The 21321-nt window shown below is 41.7% G+C and overlaps 1 protein-coding gene across 1 annotated transcript in view; it reads left to right on the top strand.

Annotated features, from left to right (window-relative positions):
- The window catches only part of CHSY1 (chondroitin sulfate synthase 1), a 102562-nt gene that overhangs the window by 7226 nt on the left and 74015 nt on the right, over positions 1-21321 (top strand). Inside the window, exon 2 of the mRNA XM_065412512.1 lies at positions 5617-6112. Within this exon, the coding sequence (XP_065268584.1) occupies positions 5617-6112 (496 nt within the window). The remainder of the gene's footprint in view (positions 1-5616; positions 6113-21321) is intronic.

The following is a 21321-nucleotide window of genomic DNA, read 5'->3' as shown; positions in this document are numbered from 1 at the left end:
AGCAAGAATTTGGAAACTGAAGATGAGGAAAAATTCCAGATCTAGGGCATGCCAAGTCCCTACTGCTAAGTGCATACATTATTACTAACAACACTATAACTGTGTGAATGGTTGCTTTTTAGGAAGTATTTAATTCCTGGTAATAGAAATTGGCTTTGTAGCCCTAACTTGTTCTTGTCTACACCTTAGTTTGTGCCCTCAAGAGATTGTATGCACTTGGTTTACATTGATTTGATTTTTAACAGCTATCTATGGAGAACCCTTGTACCTGACCAGCGGTACTAATCATGTGACTTGCATGCAATTGGCTATATATGCGTGTGAAGAAAAATTTCATCTGACTCATAAAGTAATAACGTTATGACCGCTAGCCTTAATGCACTATATTAAGTGTCTTCATTCTAAAGGAAGATTGCTCAACTCTTTTCTTTAAATTATGACGTTGGTGTTTCATGCTTCTGGATTATCAGAATTGTGTATGTCTTGCATGCTGTGTGAACTAGTATTGCTCAATATCATGCACATCTTCAACACTTCTCCTAAAAAAAGCCACAACAACCCTATGGGCCTAATCCTTCAAATCTTGACTCATGCAGTATTCCTGTTCACGAATGTAAAGATTCTATGTATGAGAGAGGGTTGGGCTCTAACGGAGCAGTTCTGTTGTATGTTTTTTTGAATACTGATATTCAGTAGCCACTAAAGTTTTCCTGATATATCTTTGCACAGTGTCGAGGATATACCTGGCTGAGGCCTGTAGGGACTACTGCAGTACAGATGATTGATAATCCTGGTAACACCAGCTTCGGCTACCTGGCTGTAGAAGCATTGCGACCACATTTCCTTAACCGAAGGAGTCTGACTTGGGAATGGAGGGGTGGGGGCAGAGTATGGGCCTTCTCTGAAAATATCAATTTTTTGGTTTTTATTACTAAGCTTCAGGCCTAGTTCTGCAAACCTTCTAATAAATAGTTCTTGCTTATGTGAATAGTACAAGCAAAGCAAATGGGACTGCTCATGTGAGTAAATACTGTTCAGGCCACGGGAGGGGAAAGAGAACTAAGCCCTGTGACTATGAAGTCTTATGATTTAGGACACTACCTATAGCTGAAGATCAAGCAAAAAAAAAAAATAAACTTAAGGATTCTAGACTGAATTGGAATAGTAGCTATGAACTTGTTAAACTTGGTTTTACACTTATGACTTTGCAAGTTGGCTCTTCAATGACTTAAAGTTAAGAGGCTTGAAGTAGCTTTGAACAAAATTCCATGTTTATAATTATTCTTGTCTTTTGATAGACATTTCAAATGTCAGATATGGCTGATTATATAAATTCAGGTTTGATTTTATTATTAGATGTAATAAACATGTGTCCTGAACTTTAAATTTTTCTGTTCCTATACTTTCCGAATAAGTGGATGCCTGAGCCAATAAGTGACGCATATCAAATGTCATCTGCCACTAATTCTGACAGTAAGAAGCAGCAAGTGTTGATGTTCTCCAGATGTTTTGGCCTCTGATAACTGACTCTTGTATTCAAAAGGCCTTAAGTGAGCTTCTACAAGTCACCTGTACCAAAGTTCAAATGTGTGCTGGAAGCCACAACCTTGAGTTACGTTGACTTGCTCCTTATCTTAGAAATCACATTACTTTAGGAAATGATTAAGGTATACTCCAACTGGACTGTAGAGGATCATTAGCTAGGAGCTATAAAGTACAGAGAACATCCTGCCCTGTCCATAGTTCATCATAATTAGAGATTGCTGACTTTTCATGGTGTAGGGCAGGGGTCAGCAACGTTTGGCACGCGGCTCGCCAGGGTAAGCACCCTGGGCGGGTCGGGCCAGTTTTATTTACCTGCTGACGTGGCAGGTTCGGCCGGGGGGCTGCGGTTCGCCGTCCCGGGCCAATGGGGGCGGTGGGAAGCGGCGTGGGCGAGCGATGTGCTGGCCGCGGCTTCTCACCGCCCCCATTGGCCCGGGACGGCGAACCGCGGCCAGTGGGGGCCGCGATCGGCCGAACCTGCCACGTCAGCAGGTAAATAAAACTGGCCCGGCCCGCCGGGGTGCTTACCCTGGCGAGCCGCTTGCCAAACGTTGCCGACCCCTGGCGTAGGGTGTGAGTTGGAAAATTATTGGCTTCCTTAAAGGAAAAAGACAATAAACTGAAGATGTTATAAGGACCTCATCTTGCCACTTTATTAAATGAATCTGTCTGGGAAGTGGCTTGTTTCAGTATAAAAGCAGCATTGGGAACAGATAACAACGGATGCTTTTGATAATTGTGATTCTCAACAGCTTTTGTTCCACAATTCTAGTTACATTTAAATCTGTCACAATGCACTTTTTGACTAATTTTGGTCAAAAGGCTTCTTCACTTGGTTTTTAAATTTAAATTTAAGCTGGGATATTTCACTTATAAACCACCAGATATTAGCATAGAAAAAGCTATGTATGGTCTGCTTTCTTTTTACTTAAAAAGGAGTAGAGGATCAGTCCAAATGTGGTTACCAAAGAATTAACAAAGAAACTCTCACTAACTTAAGATATGGGTGTTTGCGTAAAACTAGCTGATTTTTCTCCACTTCAATTGGGTGGTTTCATAAACTGTAGCTTATGCATTGATGACTATGGGTATGTCTACACGGCAAAGAAAGACCCATGGCTGGCCCACGCCAGCTGACTCCGGCTCATGGGGCTTGGGCTACGGGCTATTTCATTGCTGTGTAGACTTCTGGGCTCTAGGACCCTGCAAGGTGGGTGCCTCCCAGAGCTCAGGCTCCAGCCCAAGCCTGGAAGCCAACACAGCAATGAAACAGCCCGAGCCCTGTGAGCCTGTGTCAGCTGGCATGGACCAGCTGCAGATTTTTCTTTGCTGTGTAGACAGACATACCCTAAAAATCTGAGTCAACTCTGACTGAAGTCATTGGGATTCTTTCCACTGACTTCAACTGGATGTTAATTTCCTAAAATGCACTGGACACTTGACTAATAAATCCAGATTGAAGTAAGTGTATCCTTTTAAATGATTGTGACTTTTTTAATTAAAATTTCTGTGAGGCACAGACATAACTGTTGAACACCAACTACCCAATGAATTGGGTATGAAAATTTAAAATACCTTTTTTTATTTCTAAATGGAATTTTTTGTTTAATTTACCTGAATATATTTTTAAATGAGGTCTCTTAGTGGCTAATGCTGTAGATTTCAGATAGTTTAAGTGATCCAAACACCTCCTACTCTATTTTTAATCTAAAAAATTGTGGTTGGAAGCACCTGGTATAAATAGTAGTGATACATTTAAGGAACACTATTCTTTTTCACACCTCAAGAGTGTTTTCACGGCAGATTCTGAATGCAGATTATGGTCTGAACAAAGCTGCCAAACATAACTAGAAAGTAACTCCTATAGAAGGAACAACTGTCCAGTTACTGATTAAAACTGTTTTCCTACACAGAATATTCTCTCTCTTTGTGGGTAGCAATTGCATTAAACAATACCCAGTGATCTAACTTTCATAAGTTTTTAAGAGCAAGAATGTGAAACGTTTAATAGCTGCGTAACTTAAAATGTCTCTAGAGAATCTTTGCTTGATTGTGACTCAGAAGAGGTGTAAAGAGGCCAGCTGCCCATGTACATATGCGCTAGGCCGGCTTTGCTAGAGGTTGCTGGTGAAGGCTTAAGACTGATGCTATGTCTTTACACAGCTCAACACAAATAAGGGCTCCTGGCTATAAGAGTGGCTGATATGCCATAGGCCCTGCATATATTGCTGATCATAGTTCCTCTCCCAGCTCCTATGTCTCATGAGACATCCTCTTTATGCTTGGAACAGCCTGCCATTTCCTGTTCACAAATACCCATCTCGGTTTAAACCCCACTGCTTTCCTAACCTCTTTAGGGGCGTATGGGTCTGACGTCATCTGGGAGTTGATCCACATCAGAAGTAGTAGATTCATAAATGTCTTAAGTGACTTAGGAGTGCTAGTTCCATTGAAAGCCATTTTAAGTGTCTTTGTCCTGTTTGAAAATCCTATCCCTAAATTCTTTAGCTGAGGTGGTATCTCATGGTTTTAGCTCTGTGGAGTCCTACGTTCAAACCCTGCTGTCAACTCAAGTGGTGGCTGTTACCTTTTTAACTCTCCATTTCAATTGTCCTTTCTCTTCCTTTTGTTTTGGTTTCTTTTGCTGTGTTTCTGAACTAGATGCTGAGCTTGTGGGATCATGGAACACTTAATATCAGAGCTTTGAGTAGGGCTTAAAAAAAAAAAATCTGCATTCCTATTTTCCAGAGACTGATACAAAATGTGGCTGTGAGGGGTAATACCATGGTAAGAAGAGAAGTCCATCTGTTAGGATTCTACCGTGCTGCTATTCATGCCCCATTCTTTGGGGCTGCTTTTCCATAAGCCTCCAGCTTGTATGGGGCAGATGAGTTTGAGGTGACTTTTCCTGTTTCTTCCCCTGCTGCATGGAAGAAAGATCTTTTCCTCTATCAGAGCCTACCCATTCCATCTTCTAGCTCCTGGGTGGAAAACACCACTACTCTACCCATCTGTCCTAGAGTCTTGCCTTCTGTGGGGTGCAGACTTTTCATAAGTTGATGCAAAAATTGTCATCTGTTCATTTGAACCTCTGAAACTATAGATTAATATAGTCACCAGTAGATCAGAAGTGGGGACTGAAAATGTGCAGGGGAAGCTCTGAAGAGCTTGAAGCTAATTTTGTGTGGATTCTGTCATCTGCACAAACTTGAAAATAAATTCTTAGTAATTAAAAAAAACTGATCTTCCTAAATTTTGCAAAAACCTTCGGGGGTGAGGGAAGGTAGTGGTTTAAACAAAGTCAGAGCCTAGGAGGTCCCAAATCTTGTTCTTCCTTCTGCATCTGGCTGGTGTTCATACGTGAAAGTTGTATAGTCCTTTGTAAGGACTTAGATGGTACTTTCAAGGGCACTCAGCATTAGCCTAACACAGTTCCCTTTGACTTCAACGAGTGTCTTACGCCCAACATCAGTGGGAGCAGAGTTAGGCTAACACTGAGCACTTCTGAAAATTCCACAGTTAGTTTTGGAGGCGCTCTATTTTTAGCACACCTTGACACTAGAAACTTAGGCTCAGAGGCATTTCATGTTGGAATGGCTTGCATGTCATATATGAAACTTTATTGCACCATGACCCCCCTCTGACAAAAAAAATAACTACATCTCACACGCGCACACACACGCACGCCTAAGGGCTTCAGTCCCAGGCAGCAGGGCAGTAGCCTGAGCCCCGCTGCCCCGGTCTGAAGCCCATGGGCTTCGGCCCTTGACAATGGGGCTCAGGCTTCAGCCCTGGTCCCCACTGAGTCTAATGGCAGTCCTGGTGACCCCATTAAAACAGGGTAGCAACCCACTTTGGAGCTGCGACCCACAGTTTGAGAACTGCTGTCGTATATGGTTCTTACCACTGTACGTGACTATCACTTGTATGGAAGGAAGACAGCATTTCAAGAGAATTAAAAAGGAGGAAATTCTTAAAACAAATGGTTCTCCTGAGTCACTTTTTCCTGTACGTTTGACTTGTACAATGATGTGCTCTGTCTGTAAACTTAACTTTGTATTTTCATTCTAGAACCTGGTCCAAAACCATTCCTGGCAAGGTTGAATTCTTCTCCAGTGAGGGTTCGGACACCTCTCTTCCAATCCCGATAGTGCCACTACAAGGCGTGGATGACTCCTACCCACCCCAGAAGAAATCCTTTATGATGCTCAAGTACATGCATGACCACTACTTGGACAATTATGAATGGTTTATGAGAGCAGATGATGATGTTTACATTAAGGGGGACAGATTGGAGAGCTTCCTTAGGAGTTTGAACAGCAGTGAACCCCTCTTCCTTGGACAGACTGGGCTTGGCACCACCGAAGAGATGGGGAAACTGGCCTTGGAACCTGGCGAGAACTTCTGCATGGGAGGACCTGGAGTGATCATGAGCCGGGAGGTGCTGCGCAGAATGGTGCCTCACATTGGAGAGTGCTTGCGAGAGATGTACACCACTCATGAGGACGTGGAAGTGGGAAGATGTGTGCGGAGATTTGCAGGAGTGCAGTGTGTCTGGTCTTATGAGGTAAGAACACGAACACAAGCAATGAGGCATGTGGGGGCAAAAGGTGTGATGTTTTGTACAGGATAATGTCCTGTCCCAGACGCAAGCAAATGGGATATGGCCTACCTGACACCTAATTTTGTATAATATAAATTTAAAATTGGTTAAAGAAGTTCTGGATATTGCACCTGTCCCAGAGCTCCCCTGCCTTTCTTTCTGGCTTTAAAATAAAATTTGTCCAATCTCTTGAAAATAGTTTTTCTTCTTCCTGTCATCATGTGAAACCCCCACACAAATGGATATGTGACAGCATGGAGAAAAATGTCTCCTAAATGAACCAAACTGGGGAAAACCTGGTAACTTCTCTAACCTTTCAGTTACACTACTCTCAGATGTCTGTCTGTTTATTTATTTATTTTTTTAAAAAGTCATCAGGTAGAGGTGTGACATGTAAGATGAGTATCTCATAGTTTTACCATCCCTGTACTGTGAGGTAAGAATGTTCATCACCCCCATTTTACAAATAGAAACTTGAGGGGAAAACTGAATCAAAGTGGTTTGTTTGGTTTTTTTCCTCAAATGGGGCTCAGCACTCACAAGCCCGTATGAAGTTAATAGGGAGCTGCAGGTGCTCACCACCTCTGAAATTAAGTCCCTGAGTGATTTGCTGACTGTGAGTGGGTGTTCTTGGCTTCTAGTTTGTGCTTAACCAACTTGTCTGTGGGATCAGTATTGAAAACTAATGGTTTAATGACCAGACTGCTCACCAGTGTTGGAGCACCGCAAGGCTTATAGACTTGTGTTGTAAAGTAATTCCATGTTTCTGTCTTAGGTATACCTTGGGTGAAAGACTATTGCCAAACAAGTGTTTAATCTCTCCAGCATTTAACGTTGTCACACTGCATACGGTACTAAGTCTGCAGATAATTAAACATGAAACTGCCTACAAGAAAGTATCTACGGCTCAGGCATGATTCTGTTACTTGTTGGATATTTGCTGATTCCTGCTGTTGGACTGTGTGGGTGGAGACTAGCCTTCAGAGGAGCTTATTTCCCCCCCGACACACTGTACTGACCACCACTGAAATCTGCCCATAGAGATCTGATTGCAGCTTCAGGATCTCAAAAATCCCACAACCTGCTGTTTACTATGTTTATACTATGTTTATTACTTACACTTTGTTATCCTCATGGACAATTCAGATCCATAAAGTTCTCTAGACTTCAAAGTTTGGTTGTAAGTATTGTAGAAGAATAATTCTGCTCAACTGCTTACATAGGAGTTTAAAAAAAAAAATACAGTGGAATCACTTCCATCAATCTGGAGTTCTGTAAAAGCCTGTCCCTACAGAATCTAAATATGTGGCCAAACATGAGTTCAGTTCTTTTTAAAGGGACACCAACTTAATCACACTTCTGCTAGTATTGGAAAGAATACTGAAGATTACTACCGATAAGAGATCAGAGGAAGATTGCTTTAGACTCATATTTTTGTTCCAAAGGAATACTCTGTGTGTGTCTGGCAGCTCTGTGCATAGTTTTCCCTAACTGTGAGCTCTCACATAGCAATGGGGGGAGTTTTTAAAAAAGAAAATTGTAAAACCACAGAAATTGACAGAGGGACTTGAGTCAGAGAGAGTACCTGAAGCTGCTGTTAACTTTAATTGACTTGGTTTCATTTTGACAGCGACATGGTTTAAATTTTTGAAATAGTTACTGATTGCTTCTCCATTTAGTGCTTTGTGGGCCCAATTGGAGCTCAGTGGAGTCAATGGGCATTGGATCAGGTCCTTAAGATGGAGAGATCTTTTCATCTGCATTCATCTCGTCACATGTATATAAAAAATGAAATCTGGACACAGCAAAGATGAGCTCTAGAACGGCCGTGGTGCTGTCACTTCTATATTTCTAGACGTGAAATGATTTACTTGTGTGTTAGGTGCTTTACAGAGAAAAGGATCAAACCACTTTTTTTTTCTTTCTTAGTTCTCCTATTTAAAATAGTTATTGGGCCTAGAGCAGACTATTGAAACAACTTCCATGTAAATAGCTACATCAGGTATAACTTGAAACTATTAAATGCTCAAATCCTGGTCCCATTGAAATGAATAGCAAAACAGCCATTGATTTCAGTAGGACCAAGATTTGGCACGAAATCTTGAATCATTTGTGGAGCTGTCACACTTTAAGGAGGTTAGAAAAACAAAACAAAAAAGTGCGTGACATAGCAGAACTAGACTGCAAATAATGCTGAGGAAAAGCAAAATGCTTGAGCGTTTTTAAGCTATTCAGAATGTTTTCTCACAGATGTGGTGGAATATCTAAAATTAGCATGTGGAGGGGGGAAAATAGCATGAACTCTTACATTCTCTCTCACACTGCAGGAGTAATTTTTAAGGTTTAGTGTTCCCTGGGAGGGAGGAATGGCTGGGTAGCAGTTTCAATGATGAAAGCACTTTACTGCTTTAGGGAGTAGCTGCACTTTCATGTCATTGAGGGCTTTTTAATTTAAAAACTATCATAATTTGGTCTTTGGTCTGATTCCCTCCATGCCCGGACAACTGGATTAAATGTGCCTAGGGAATGTTATGTAAAATAAAACAATGGCTCTGTTAAGCAATGCAGCTGTCTTAACCAGCTGTGTTTAGGAAAGGTTAGTGTTTAAGCAACATTTTCCATGTCTTAAGTGTATTCATGAGTGTCAAGCAAGCGATCACTATGCAATACAATGCATTGCATTTTAGGCAACAGACTTTGGGTGGAAGGAACAGTTATTCCATCCCCTGCCTTCTGGGGGTATTAGTATTGCATTCTTTAGGATACCTCGAATTAGTTCCCTCTTCACAGTTCTTGCAGGGCTTAGCAAATTAGACGCCAATTGCTTTTAAAAAAAAAAAAAAAAAAAAAAAAAAAAGTTCCTTGCTCATGACTTCCATTTAGAAGAGTTCCAAAGTGCTTTAATGGTCCAAATCTTCAAGCCCCTACTCATGTGAGTAATTTCACTGATGTCAGTAGGGGCTTCTTGCATGAGCAAGTGTTTACCAGTACTTTGCCATACGTTTGTGGAACATCGTTGGGGAAAACTCTGCTAGGCCCTGTATCTTCCCCCCTCTACCCTCCATTGCTATTACCCTTATTTACACTCTAGGACTCACATGCGTTTTGATAACTGCAACCACCTCTTCTCCAGCCTCCTTTACACCTCCCTCTCCCTTTTAACTCCGGCCACAGCATGGCCACCAAAACTGTCATCTTCTGTCCTGACCATTAGACACCCCTCGACTGCTGCATCAAAGCTTTGTCCCAGCCTTCATGTTTGGTCCTAGATCTTCTTGTTCCTCCTGTACCTTCTGCTTGATCAAAGATATCCGCCTCGAAACCCATCTTGTTTCATTCTTGCATTTGGTGCTGGCTTCTGTGCTGCCTCTTACTCATGAAGTTTACTCCACTAAGCTACTAACCTTATTCATTACAAGTCTCATGTAAACTCACTACTTCCATGATGCCCACAAGACAAGTTGTGAATAAACTTTGTTGGCCTGAATGCTTAGGGGGGTGGGGGGGAGGATAGCACTGTCAATGTGTTGTTCCCTTCTCTGGGTTTTATCCTTTCTCTGGTGTGTCTGAGGTTGTAAGATCTCTATCCGTGATTGTTCCTTTTTTGTGTGTGTGGTAGAGTGCTGAACCTGTCATTTGTGCTTAACAAATAACTATGAAATGCAGCCACCTCCTAGGGTCAATGGGAGTAACCACTCAATAATTCGGGCACAACACATTGCATGACAGCAGGGGGACAGGACAAATTATACCAAGGACTAACAGGGCCATGGAATATCATATGTCCACAGAGAACAGACAGGACCTAGGTTATAAGGTGTCTCTTTCAAAACCTGACACCCCTACCCATCCCCAGCATAAAGTATGTGGAGCTTAATTTATCTACGTTGGGGAGGATAAAGGGCTGAGTTGATCCCATGTGGACTGGACTCTGAAATTCCTAGATTCTCTAGGACTGTGATCTTAAAGGTATGCTGCCAGGGCTGAGGAGAGAATATTTGATTATACCTGTATTTAAAATCTTCTATTTCGCTATTAGTTTACTACTTTGCATTTCTCTCTGCTTGGAGAGTGAAGACTGGCTAGTTCACTTTCTGCCTTTGGTACACTGGCACAATGTTGCACTATTTCAGTTGCTCACACTGAAGAAAGCTAGCTTCCGTTCTGATGCAAGGCTATTGCAGTGCCTTCATTTTAAAAAAAATTGTCAACTTTTCTATTTTGAGTTTCATTTTGAGTCTTGTATTTTCTTTAGCAACATCTCACCCGTGGGATCATCTTTCCGTAGCAGGTGATGCATTTTTTTTATAGTTGCTCTTGCCATAAAAATACTATGTAAAGAGTTCGATTCCTGTTCATAGCAATCCTGATTACTTTTATCCAAGTTATTCATAACTGCTGGTAATTGGCAAAGCTGTAGCATATGCATCCAACTTTCCTCAGTTGTGATACAATCCGTTTGCACCATTTTGCCCTCTCTTAGTGTCAAACACTTTTCTTTCCTCATACCACAGTGATTGGTGCAGAATAAGAACCTAGACAGTGTTGTGCCCTGGTGAAAATCTCTTACTGGAAACTTCGGTTTTCGAAAGAATGTTTTCGAAAGAAAAGCATTACATGATTAATTCTATTTTAACTAAACCTGAAAAGTCATTTTAAAAAATGTACTGGTCCATGTGTCTTAATAGAAACTCCACTTCCTAGCAGGGCTTTGGAACAGAGCCCGAAGCCGGAGTGCGGAGCAGCTCCGGAGCAGTGGAGCTGCAGGTTTTTGCCTGGAGCTGGAGCACAGCTCCAAAGCCCTGCTTCCTAGTTTACCTAGCAGTGTCTTGGGGGGGAGTGCTTTCCTCACCAAAGCATCAAAATAGAAAACACATTTTCAAAACATCTTTACCTGTGAGAGGTAGTGTAAAGGAAGTCCAGGAGAGTCAAGTGTTTTATATTGTATTTTATTGTGGGTTGAGAAAAAGCAGTTTGTCCCATAGCCAGATTCACATAGGTCCAATTATGAATCCATCAGATAGGGATGTAAGCCTCCCCCAAACTTTCCATTCCTGTATATAAGGCTCTCAAATGCGCCGGGGGGGGGGGGGGGGGGGTGTTGTTTATGGGCTCTAAAGTGGCCAGAACTCAGAGAAATCCTGTGATGGTTAGGGAGGGAAACAGAAAGTACTGGCTTTAGGGGACAAATATACAACTCTTAGCATGTGACTAGTCTCCAGTTCTGTGGGTTTCTCTCTTGAGAAAAGCAACAGAACGTCCTGTGGCACCTTTAAGACTAACAGATGTATTGGAGCATAAGCTTTTGTGGATGAATGCCCACTTCGTCGGATGCATGTGATGAAGTGGGCATTCACCCACGAAAGCTTATGCTCCAATACATCTGTTAGTCTTAAAGGTGCCACAGGACGTTCTGTTGCTTTTTACAGATCCAGACTAACACGGCTACCCCTCTGATGCTTGATCTCTTGAGAAAGAAACTTCTCCTTCACTGGGTCAAAAAACTATTGGAGACTAACTGGCTGACTGGCAGTGCTGACTAGCTTCGTGTGGCCCACTTAGAGCTTGGTCCTATGCTACATTAACTTCAAGGGCAGAGCTCCTGTTGACTCTAATGGTGCAGCATCAGAGTCCTGATGAGATTTTATTGGAATACTCTGTACTTGCCTGTTTAGTCTGATGTATATTACAATAGAGTTGTGAAGGCCTTTGAGAAGCAGGGTACCGCATGTGTCTTGTTAACCTCAAGGACCAATGTAGCGTCATGTCAGTTCTTGAATTTGTCATCGCCAACATTTTTCCACAATGCTGAGTGTCCACGACTCCAACTGAGGTCAGTACTTCTGGAAATCAGGCCTTCAGTATTGCTTTACATCAGTGTGTCTCTGACATGCAGTCAGTTCTGACCTCAGGCCATGTGCTACTCTTAAAATAAACCTGTCCTTGGGAAACATGGGATAGCAGAGTTATAAATTGATGCCATCCGTGTACATGGTGCCATGTGTACCCACGCACAAGGTGCGTAGAGACTGAATCTGATGCAGACCATCTGTATGTACACAATGATTAGTTTGGAGAGAACCTTGAAATAGTACAGTTTAAAAAACTGCACTAACTTGGATGGGACTGTCATTGAAAGACTTCATGGAAGTCTGCTTTGTGTTTTTAAGAGCAATTCCATTTAGCGTATAGGAGCTGAAGAATGGATTTCAAGCATTGTGTGCGTGGCTGAGAAGAAACGAGTACTTTGCAGGAGAGACCATGGACAAGAGTAGGTGGTGACCGTATGTAGGCAGGGGCAGAATTGCGCAAGGCCTTGGAAATGAGTGCAAAAAAACTTGACCTTGATGCAGCAGGCAATAGGGAACCAGTGAAGAGCTTGGGGGAGGTAGAGGGAGGTGGGCAGAGCATCATATCTCTAATAACAGCACTTTTGGCAGATTGGTGAGGGGAGAAGCAGGGAGGTCAAAGCTGAGGAAGGTTCCACGTAGATGCAGGAAGGCCACAGGGTGGATGAGGGTTTCAGCATTTGGAATGGGAGATCCACATCCAAACTGTAACTTCTACGTCGTCTAAGTTACTTAAAGGAAAGCAAAATCTGACTGAAAGCCTTTTTTAGTAACTTCTGCAGTCGCAGATCAGCAAAGCCTTAAAGCAGAAGTTTTTGAGGTTTGTGAAGTATTTTGATTGCTTTGCTGTTTGAACCCAAAGACCCTGGAGACGGTTTCATTTTGTGTATATGCAATTTTAGCATGAATATTTTTGTTTTGACTCCTGGCCTTGTTGGGAGTGGGAGGAGGGAATTGTACGGTGTGCACTTGTATTTGACTTGTATGTAATGTCGGGTTTTTTGTTTTGTTAGGGTTTGACCCAGTTTTCATGAGAAGACAGAGGAATCTGCTCTTAGTTAGATGACCTATAGTAATGTCTAAGCTGAAAGTTATAAAAATTGAAACTTGAACAATGAAATGTTGTCTCTGCTGATGCCATGCATAAAAATAAAAGTACCTTAGGTCTTCCTTCAGTCTTCTGAAATTCAGCCTTTCTTTCATGAATTAGCATCAATGTAGTGTGAATTTCGGGGAGCTATCAAGATTAGTCATTGTCTTGAGTACAGTCAGCTCAGCAAAGGCTTTATTGCATTGCTGGATAAAGAACTTTAATAGAATGCTCCATATCCCAGATTCTTAATTCAGACATGTACTTATGGAGAGAAGTTGTGTGAAGACTTGAGAAACCATTGGAGAAGGGGGAAATATGTGGTTCCCCTTGTCTGAACTTTATGAAAGTTACTGTCTTTATGCAAAATAAATTCCTACTCTCTTTCCCTCCCACTGTCCCCTGCATGCATCCTCCCCATTTGCTAAGACTAAGTATGGAAAAGCTGTGTAAAAATAAATTCTTAGAAAAGGGTCTTGATTGACTTGATAGTATATCTACAATCAACTTGAAATCTAGTCAGGTTTTTTTTTTTTTTTTTTTTTTTTTTTAAGTTTTGGATACTACACCTGCCCTAAGGATCCCTTCGGTCTTGCCAATCTTTATGGGTTGGCAATAGCACTTTTTTTTTTTTTTTTAAATGGCTGTCTCATTGTGAGAAAAGCCCACACAAAACAAAGTGGAAACTCTGTATAGTCCGTTTCACTGCTTCACTGTCTAGGCGAACTTGTCAAATGCACAAAGCAGTTAAACTATAAAGAGAGATTACTACAACAAAGACTAGACTCTTAGGTGGCGCTTATAGTAATAGGCACAGTGCTTTTAGGGTTGCTTTTTTAGTTGACCATATCCCTTTTAATGTCAAGTGAAACTTCACTTTTTAAAAAAATGTGAAGAGGGGGACCTGCTTTCAATCCCTCAGTCTTAAATAGTAATAAGATTTATTTTTAATGTAGCATCAACAGTGTGCTGGGTTTGTCTAGACTAGTGCTAGTGCTAAACCTGTGGTAGACTATACCTGTAGTCCTGGGTGCTCCAAAACAACCAACCTTGTAAAAGCCAGGAGCACTAATCTGTTTCCAGGGCCTTTATTAATGCTGTTGGGAAGTCAGCATGACAAAATTATATACAATAGATATCTCCATCCTGATGTATCATTAAAACAGCTGCTTTCTAAGCAGCTCTCTTTGCTGGTCATGGTATGCTAGTATATACAAAGGCTTTAGTAAACTGTCAGTTATATTTTGTTGATACAGCAAGATCAGTCCCTGGCATGTTCTATTAGTACCTTCCCAATTAGTATTCCTGATCTTTTTTCATTCTTATCTGCCTCAAATTGAGAGAAGAAAAGGGGGGGAAATACTGAAAAGAATTGTTAGATCTCTTAAAAAAAAAATAAATCTCCTTCTGCTTCAACTGCTTCCTTTTATAAGGTCACTGTCTGTGCAATACAGACATCCACTAGTGCTGCAGTTTTTCTTTTTTGCTGACTCGGCTGGGATGAAACTTCAGTGTGCTGTGATGTGTTTAGATGTACAGCTGCGATTAGTAATGGGAACGGAATACCTTAGCCCTCCCATACACACTAAAATATTTCTGTATGGTAAGCTAGAGCCTGGCTTTGGACTGCAGTGGAGGTTCCAGCCCTGTGGTAGAGAAGTGCTACTGATAAAAGTGGCTGTGAAACCGCAATCTGCAGCACCAGCTCCCTGTCACAAAAAGGAACGTTTCTAACACTCTGCGGTGTACTACGCTGTACAAGATCTCCACTCTTCTCTACATAATCTGCCGACTACAGTTTCTACTGTCCATCATATGGAGAATTAGTTGTTCAGGATGTGTCTAGCCTCATCTCATTTAGCAAGTTTCCTGCTGAAGCATTGCTGTGAGTTGTGCCCTGAAGCCCCCTGATTTGGAAAATGGAACTTGGTTCTAATCTACTGGGCTGCCACATATCTTTAATTGAGTCTTTAAAGGCTTTAAACACTTAGCACTAATTTCCTGAGTTTAAAAGCTTATCTGGACTCCTGATGGTGTAAACTTATCAGCTGGAGTCTTCTTAAAATCTTGCCAGAAATCCTGATTATCTAAAAGGTAGGCAGGCATTTTGTTCTTGCCTACCTGGGATACCATGACCTTTAAGTGTCCCCAATTTCTCTGCACGTACTATTAGGAACTCTTGGAAATCTTGCTGTTAAATTTCACCTGGAAGAGGATTCACTGGTCCTGTTGCACTTAAAACTTAGTTCTACTTTCTTTCTTGCTTTAAATTGGATTTCTGCTTGTATTGCCACTTGAAACAAACGAACTGTCAAGAATGACCTTCAGATATGTTTGAGCAACTTCACATACAATAATAATGATACAAACTTGACTCTAGTTTTTCCTTTTCACCTGCGGGAAATTTGAGAATCTGGTTAACTGGCAAATCATGTTACAGATGGTTGTCGGGTTTTTTTGTTTGTATGTTTTTTGAAATTTCATTAACAAATAGCCAAAGTTAGCTTAAATTCAAATATATTGATGGTGGTGGTTTTTTTTTTTTTTTTTTTTTTTGCGCGTGTCCATCAGATCTGATCTACTCAGGGTTTTCACTCTACATTTGTGTTGGTGTTCTGGTTTTTGAATTAGTTGGAGAGGTCGTTCCACTATCATAGTTAGGCCCCCACTCCTGCATTTGGATCTGCTAGCAAAGGTTTCTCCAGCCATGCCAGATCCTACTTGACTGCAGAATTGGGGCCTGAGGGCTTTGCTACATGGGGAACTTCTAGATTAGCCATTCCTAACTAACTCCATGATGGATTCTCATATTCCACTCTGAGTGTCTTATTCAGAATTGGCATAAGTGGATTGAACTAATTTGGAATAAGGCACTGTTGTGGAATAACAGCACCCACACATGGCATTAATCAGGAATCACTACCTTATTCCAGATTTATTTCTGTGTAGACAAGCCTTTAGTCTGTGAAGTTGTCAGGGAAAGAGAGAGTCTTCGGGTATCTGCAGAGAACACAGCTGGTGCTTAACAAATAGGTTGCAGATCTTAGTTAAACATTTTGAAGCTTGAAGGCTAGCATTTTCCTATTAAATAATACAGGAAGACGATGATAAATGTCCTAGTAAGAATCTTCTGAAGTTTCAGAGGTGAATTGTCTTCCTCCACTGCAGTAAGAAGGGTGGGGAGACACATAACTGTGTAAATTCTGACTAATTGGAGTAGCTTTTTCCTTTGTACCTTCAGAAATACTGAGCATGTATGGCAAATGGATACTTCTCTCCATCCCAGTATGCCTGCACTGGCACTTGAAGTTGGTCTCAACATCTGTTCTAAAAGGCTGAACAAGTTGCTTCATGAATAATAGTGGGCAAGTTTTCATATACATAACTGTAAATCAGTGTGACGGGTTAGAACACTGCTCCAAGAATAAGTTAATACTAATGAAGGTACCAGCCCTTCTAAGCCTTCAATGGGTTTAATTACTTGGCAGTAACTCCCTTATTTGAAATAAAACTAAATGTTTTGGCGGGTTATGTCACCACTGTATTATTGTGGAATGAAGGAGAGAGTGTTAGTTTGCCTCCACTGAACTGCCTTAAGCCTCCTCTGGATGCATAGTACACTTCAGACAGCCCAGATACTGCAGCAATATTGTCTGTCTTGGTGGTATAATGCAGTGGCTCTCAACCTTTCCAGACTACTGTACCCCTTCCAGGAGTCTGATTTGTCTTGTATACCCTCAGGTTTCACCTCACTTAAAAACTACTTGCTTACAAAATCAGACATAAAAATACAAAAGTGTCACAGCACACATAAGAACATAAGAAAGGCCGTACCAGGTCAGACCAAAGGTCCATCTAGCCCAGTATCCTGTCTACCGACAGTGGCCAATGCCAGGTGCCCCAGAGGGAGTGAACCTAACAGGCAATGATCAAGTGATCTCTCTCCTGCCATCCATCTCCACCCTCTGACAGACAGAGGCTAGGGACACCATTCCTTACCCGTCCTGGCTAATAGCCATTAATGGACTTCACCACCATGAATTTATCCAGTTCTCTTTTAAACTCTGTTATAGTCCTAGCCTTCACAACCTCCTCAGGTAAGGAGTTCCACAAGTTGACTGTGCGCTGCGTGAAGAAGAACTTCCTTTTATTTGTTTTAAACCTGCTGCCTATTAATTTCATTTGATGACCCCTAGTTCTTGTATTATGGGAATAAGTAAATAACTTTTCCTGATCCACTTTCTCCACATCACTCATGATTTTATATACCTCTATCATATCCCCCCTTAGTCTCCTCTTTTCCAAGCTGAAGAGTCCTAGCCTCTTTAATCTCTCCTCATATGGGACCCGTTCCAAACCCTTAATCATTTTAGTTGCCCTTTTCTGAATCTTTTCTAGTGCCAGTATATCTTTTTTGAGATGAGGAGACCACATCTGTATGCAGTATTCGAGATGAGGGCGTACCATCGATTTATATAAGGGCAATAATATATTCTCAGTCTTATTCTCTATCCCCTTTTTAATGATTCCTAACATCCTGTTTGCTTTTTTGACCGCCTCTGCACACTGCGTGGACATTTTCAGAGAACTATCCACGATGACTCCAAGATCTTTTTCCTGACTTGTTGTAGCTAAATTAGCCCCCATCATATTGTATGTATAGTTGGGGTTATTTTTTCCAATGTGCATTACTTTACATTTATCCACATTGAATTTCATTTGCCATTTTGTTGCCCAATCACTTAGTTTTGTGAGATCTTTTTGAAGTTCTTCACAGTCTGCTTTGGACTTAATTATCTTGAGCAGTTTAGTATCATCTGCAAACTTTGCCACCTCACTGTTTACCCCTTTCTCCAGATCATTTATGAATAAGTTGAATAGGATCGGTCCGAGGACTGACCCTTGGGGAACACCACTAGTTACCCCTCTCCATTCTGAGAATTTACCATTAATTCCTACCCTTTGTTCCCTGTCTTAACCAGTTCTCAATCCATGAAAGGACCTTCCCTTTTATCCCATGGCAGCTTAATTTACATAAGAGCCTTTGGTGAGGGACCTTGTCAAAGGCTTTCTGGAAATCTAAGTACACTATGTCCACTGGATCCCCCTTGTCCACATGTTTGTTGACCCCTTCAAAGAATTCTAATAGATTAGTAAGACACGATTTCCCTTGACAGAAACCATGTTGACTATTGCTCAACAGTTTGTTTTTCTATGTGTCGGACAATTTTATTCTTAACTATTGTTTCGACTAATTTGCCTGGTACAGACGTTAGACTTACTGGTCTGTAATTGCCGGGATCACCTCTAGAGCCCTTTTTAAATATTGGCGTTACATTAGCTAACTTCCAGTCATTGGGTACAGAAGCTGATTTAAAGGACAGGTTACAAACCTTAGTTAACAGTTCCGCAACTTCACATTTGAGTTCTTTCAGAACTCTTGGGTGAATGCCATCTGGTCCTGGTGACTTGTTAATGTTAAGTTTATCAATTAATTCCAAAACCTCCTCTCGTGACACTTCAATCCGTGACAGTTCCTCAGATTTGTCCTACAAAAGCCAGCTCAGGTTTGGGAATCTCCCTAACATCCTCAGCCGTGAAGACTGAAGCAAAGAATCCATTTAGTTTCTCCGCAATGACTTTATCGTCTTTAAGCGCTCCTTTTGTATCTCGATCATCAAGGGGCCCCACTGGTTGTTTAGCAGGCTTCCTGCTTCTGATGTACTTACAAAACATTTTGTTATTACCTTTGGAGTTTTTGGCTAGCCGTTCTTCAAACTCCTCTTTGGCTTTTCTTATTACATTCTTGCACTTAATTTGGCAGCGTTTATGCTCCTTTCTATTTGCCTCACTAGGATTTGACTTCCACTTTTTAAAGGAAGTCTTTTTATCTCTCACTGCTTCTTTTACATGGTTGTTAAGCCACAGTGGCTCTTTTTTAGTTCTTTTACTGTGTTTCTTAATTTGGGGTATACATTGAAGTTGGGCCTCTATTATGGTGTCTTTAAAAAGCACCCATGCAGCTTGCAGGGATTTCACTTTAGTCACTGTACCTTTTAACTTCTGTTTAACTGACCCCCTCATTTTTGCATAGGATTACTGAAACATTGCTTATATTCTCATTTTTACCATAGGATTATGAAATAAATCAATTTGAATATAAATATTGTACTTCCATTTCGGTGTATAGTATATAGAGCAGTATAAACAAGTCATTGTATGAAATTTTAGATTGTAGTGGCTTTTTAGGTAGCCTGTTGTAAAACTAAACCCAGGGTTGTGAGTTCAATCCTTGAGTGGGCCATTTAGAGAACTGGGGTAAAAATCTGTCTGGGGATTGGTCCTGCTTTGAGCAGGGGGTTGGACTAGATGACCTCCTGAGGTCCCTTCCAACCCTGATATGCTGTGATCTAGATGAGTTGATGTACCCTCTCTGTGTGGTTGAGAACCACTGGTATAATGTGTATTCATTACTTATACAGTGACATTCATTTGCTTGGGCACTTTAAGGATATGTAGGAAACCAAACGCCTGCCCCAAAGAGCTTACAACCCAAGGTCCTGATCCTACCGCGGCGTTCATAATGTAACAAAGCAGGGTGCTCTGAAAGTGAATCTTTTTGAACAAGAAGTAACATTAAACAGGGAATAGAGCTGGAGTTCTATGTGCAGAAAAAAGGAGAACAAATTCCAGAATTAATGTTCTATATAAATACATGTTTACCACACTAGGCGCTCAAGGCCGCTACGTCGAAACCAGATAATGCCTTTGTTCCTCTTCAGTTGGCACAAGGGTTTTTTTTTGTACCTGCTCAGTCATAAGTCTGCTTTGGTACCCCAGACTGTTAGCACTGGCTGCCTTTTGAGATATGCGAACTCTGAGGCAGTGATATCCTGTAATACATTGGCACAGTTGGGGTGGGACGTGTGGGAGGGGGGGGGGTACTCTTCTCCCCGTTAGCACCCTCCCCTTCTTGCTATATCCAGCTTTTAAAAGCTGATATCTATATTTGTATCCATTAGAATGGATACATATCTATGTACAAAAGTTGAGGGCAGTAAAGGGGGGGCATGGTAAGAAGTGGGGCTATTGGGGACTAGTAGTGGGGAAGGGAGGCAGAGGGAAGCATGGGGGGACAATCTAGATTGGGATCGAATGGAGCATTATGGGGGAGCATGGAAGGAGAGCAGCATTTGGGGTTAGGGCCAACAGGAGATTTCTAAAATACACCTAGCTATCCACACTAGTAGAAAAACTACATTAGCTGACACAATTCTTTATCAGGTTTCCAAAATGGTGTCTCTTCTTTTGAAGTACACCTTTATCCCGATATAACGCGGTCCTTGGGAGCCAAAAATCCCTACCCTGTTATAGGTGAAACCCCATTATATCGGGGTAGCGGCAGCAGAGCTCCAGCGGTGATTTAAAGCGCTCCGGGCTCCGGCCGCTGCGGGGAGCCCGGGCCCTTTAAAGCGCTGCCCAAGCCCCGCTGCCGGAGCCCCGGGGTTATCGCGCTATATGCGAACCCGTGTTATATCGGGTCACGTTATATCGGGGTAGAGGTGTATGTATGTGGTGGGTGGGTTCTTGGGGACCAGGGTTTCCTTCGCTTCTGTTAGTGCACCACGCAGATTTTCATACAGTGCAAGAGACTGTTCAGTGGTTCATAGAGTGAATGTTACAGGCAGAGAAGACACTGTTTACTTGAGACCTACTGCTGCATTTTATTTTGTGATTGATGCATGGTACATTCCATTACCACTGCTGTATTTGTATCCCTGAAGAGTGCTACATCTGTCATGTGCACACTACAGTTCTGTAATGCTGCACCACGCATAGGGACTGTGCGGGGTTCTGTCGTGAGCTCCTTGGGTGACCCTTGCTCTATTCTCCTGTAGAAATGTTCTTCCAGTATAGGGAGAACAGAACATCTTACCAGTTTTTACTATGTCTCTTTAACTCACTGAAAATCCTTCAGATGTCTCTATTGATCAGACTTCAGGCATATAGTGGGCCTCTTTCACAAGATGGTGAGGAAATACTTTTCAGTTTACTTTTAGATGGTCTAATGCTGTGCGTTGTTCAAGTAAGCTTGAAGGAGTCTAGTTTTAACCCTGACCGCCAAGAAACTTGGGGGAAACGATTCATTTGTACTTTGAGAGGAGTTGTAATCCTGTGTCTGGAATTTTATGAAGTGTTTCAGCATCAAAGTGTTTTGAAAACACCTTTTCCTC

Source organism: Emys orbicularis, chromosome 10 (assembly GCF_028017835.1).
Source record: "Emys orbicularis isolate rEmyOrb1 chromosome 10, rEmyOrb1.hap1, whole genome shotgun sequence".
Lineage (NCBI taxonomy): Eukaryota > Metazoa > Chordata > Testudines > Emydidae > Emys > Emys orbicularis.
The sequence above is the reverse complement of the archived record's forward strand: the minus strand, read 5'-3'. Positions and strand labels throughout refer to the sequence as shown.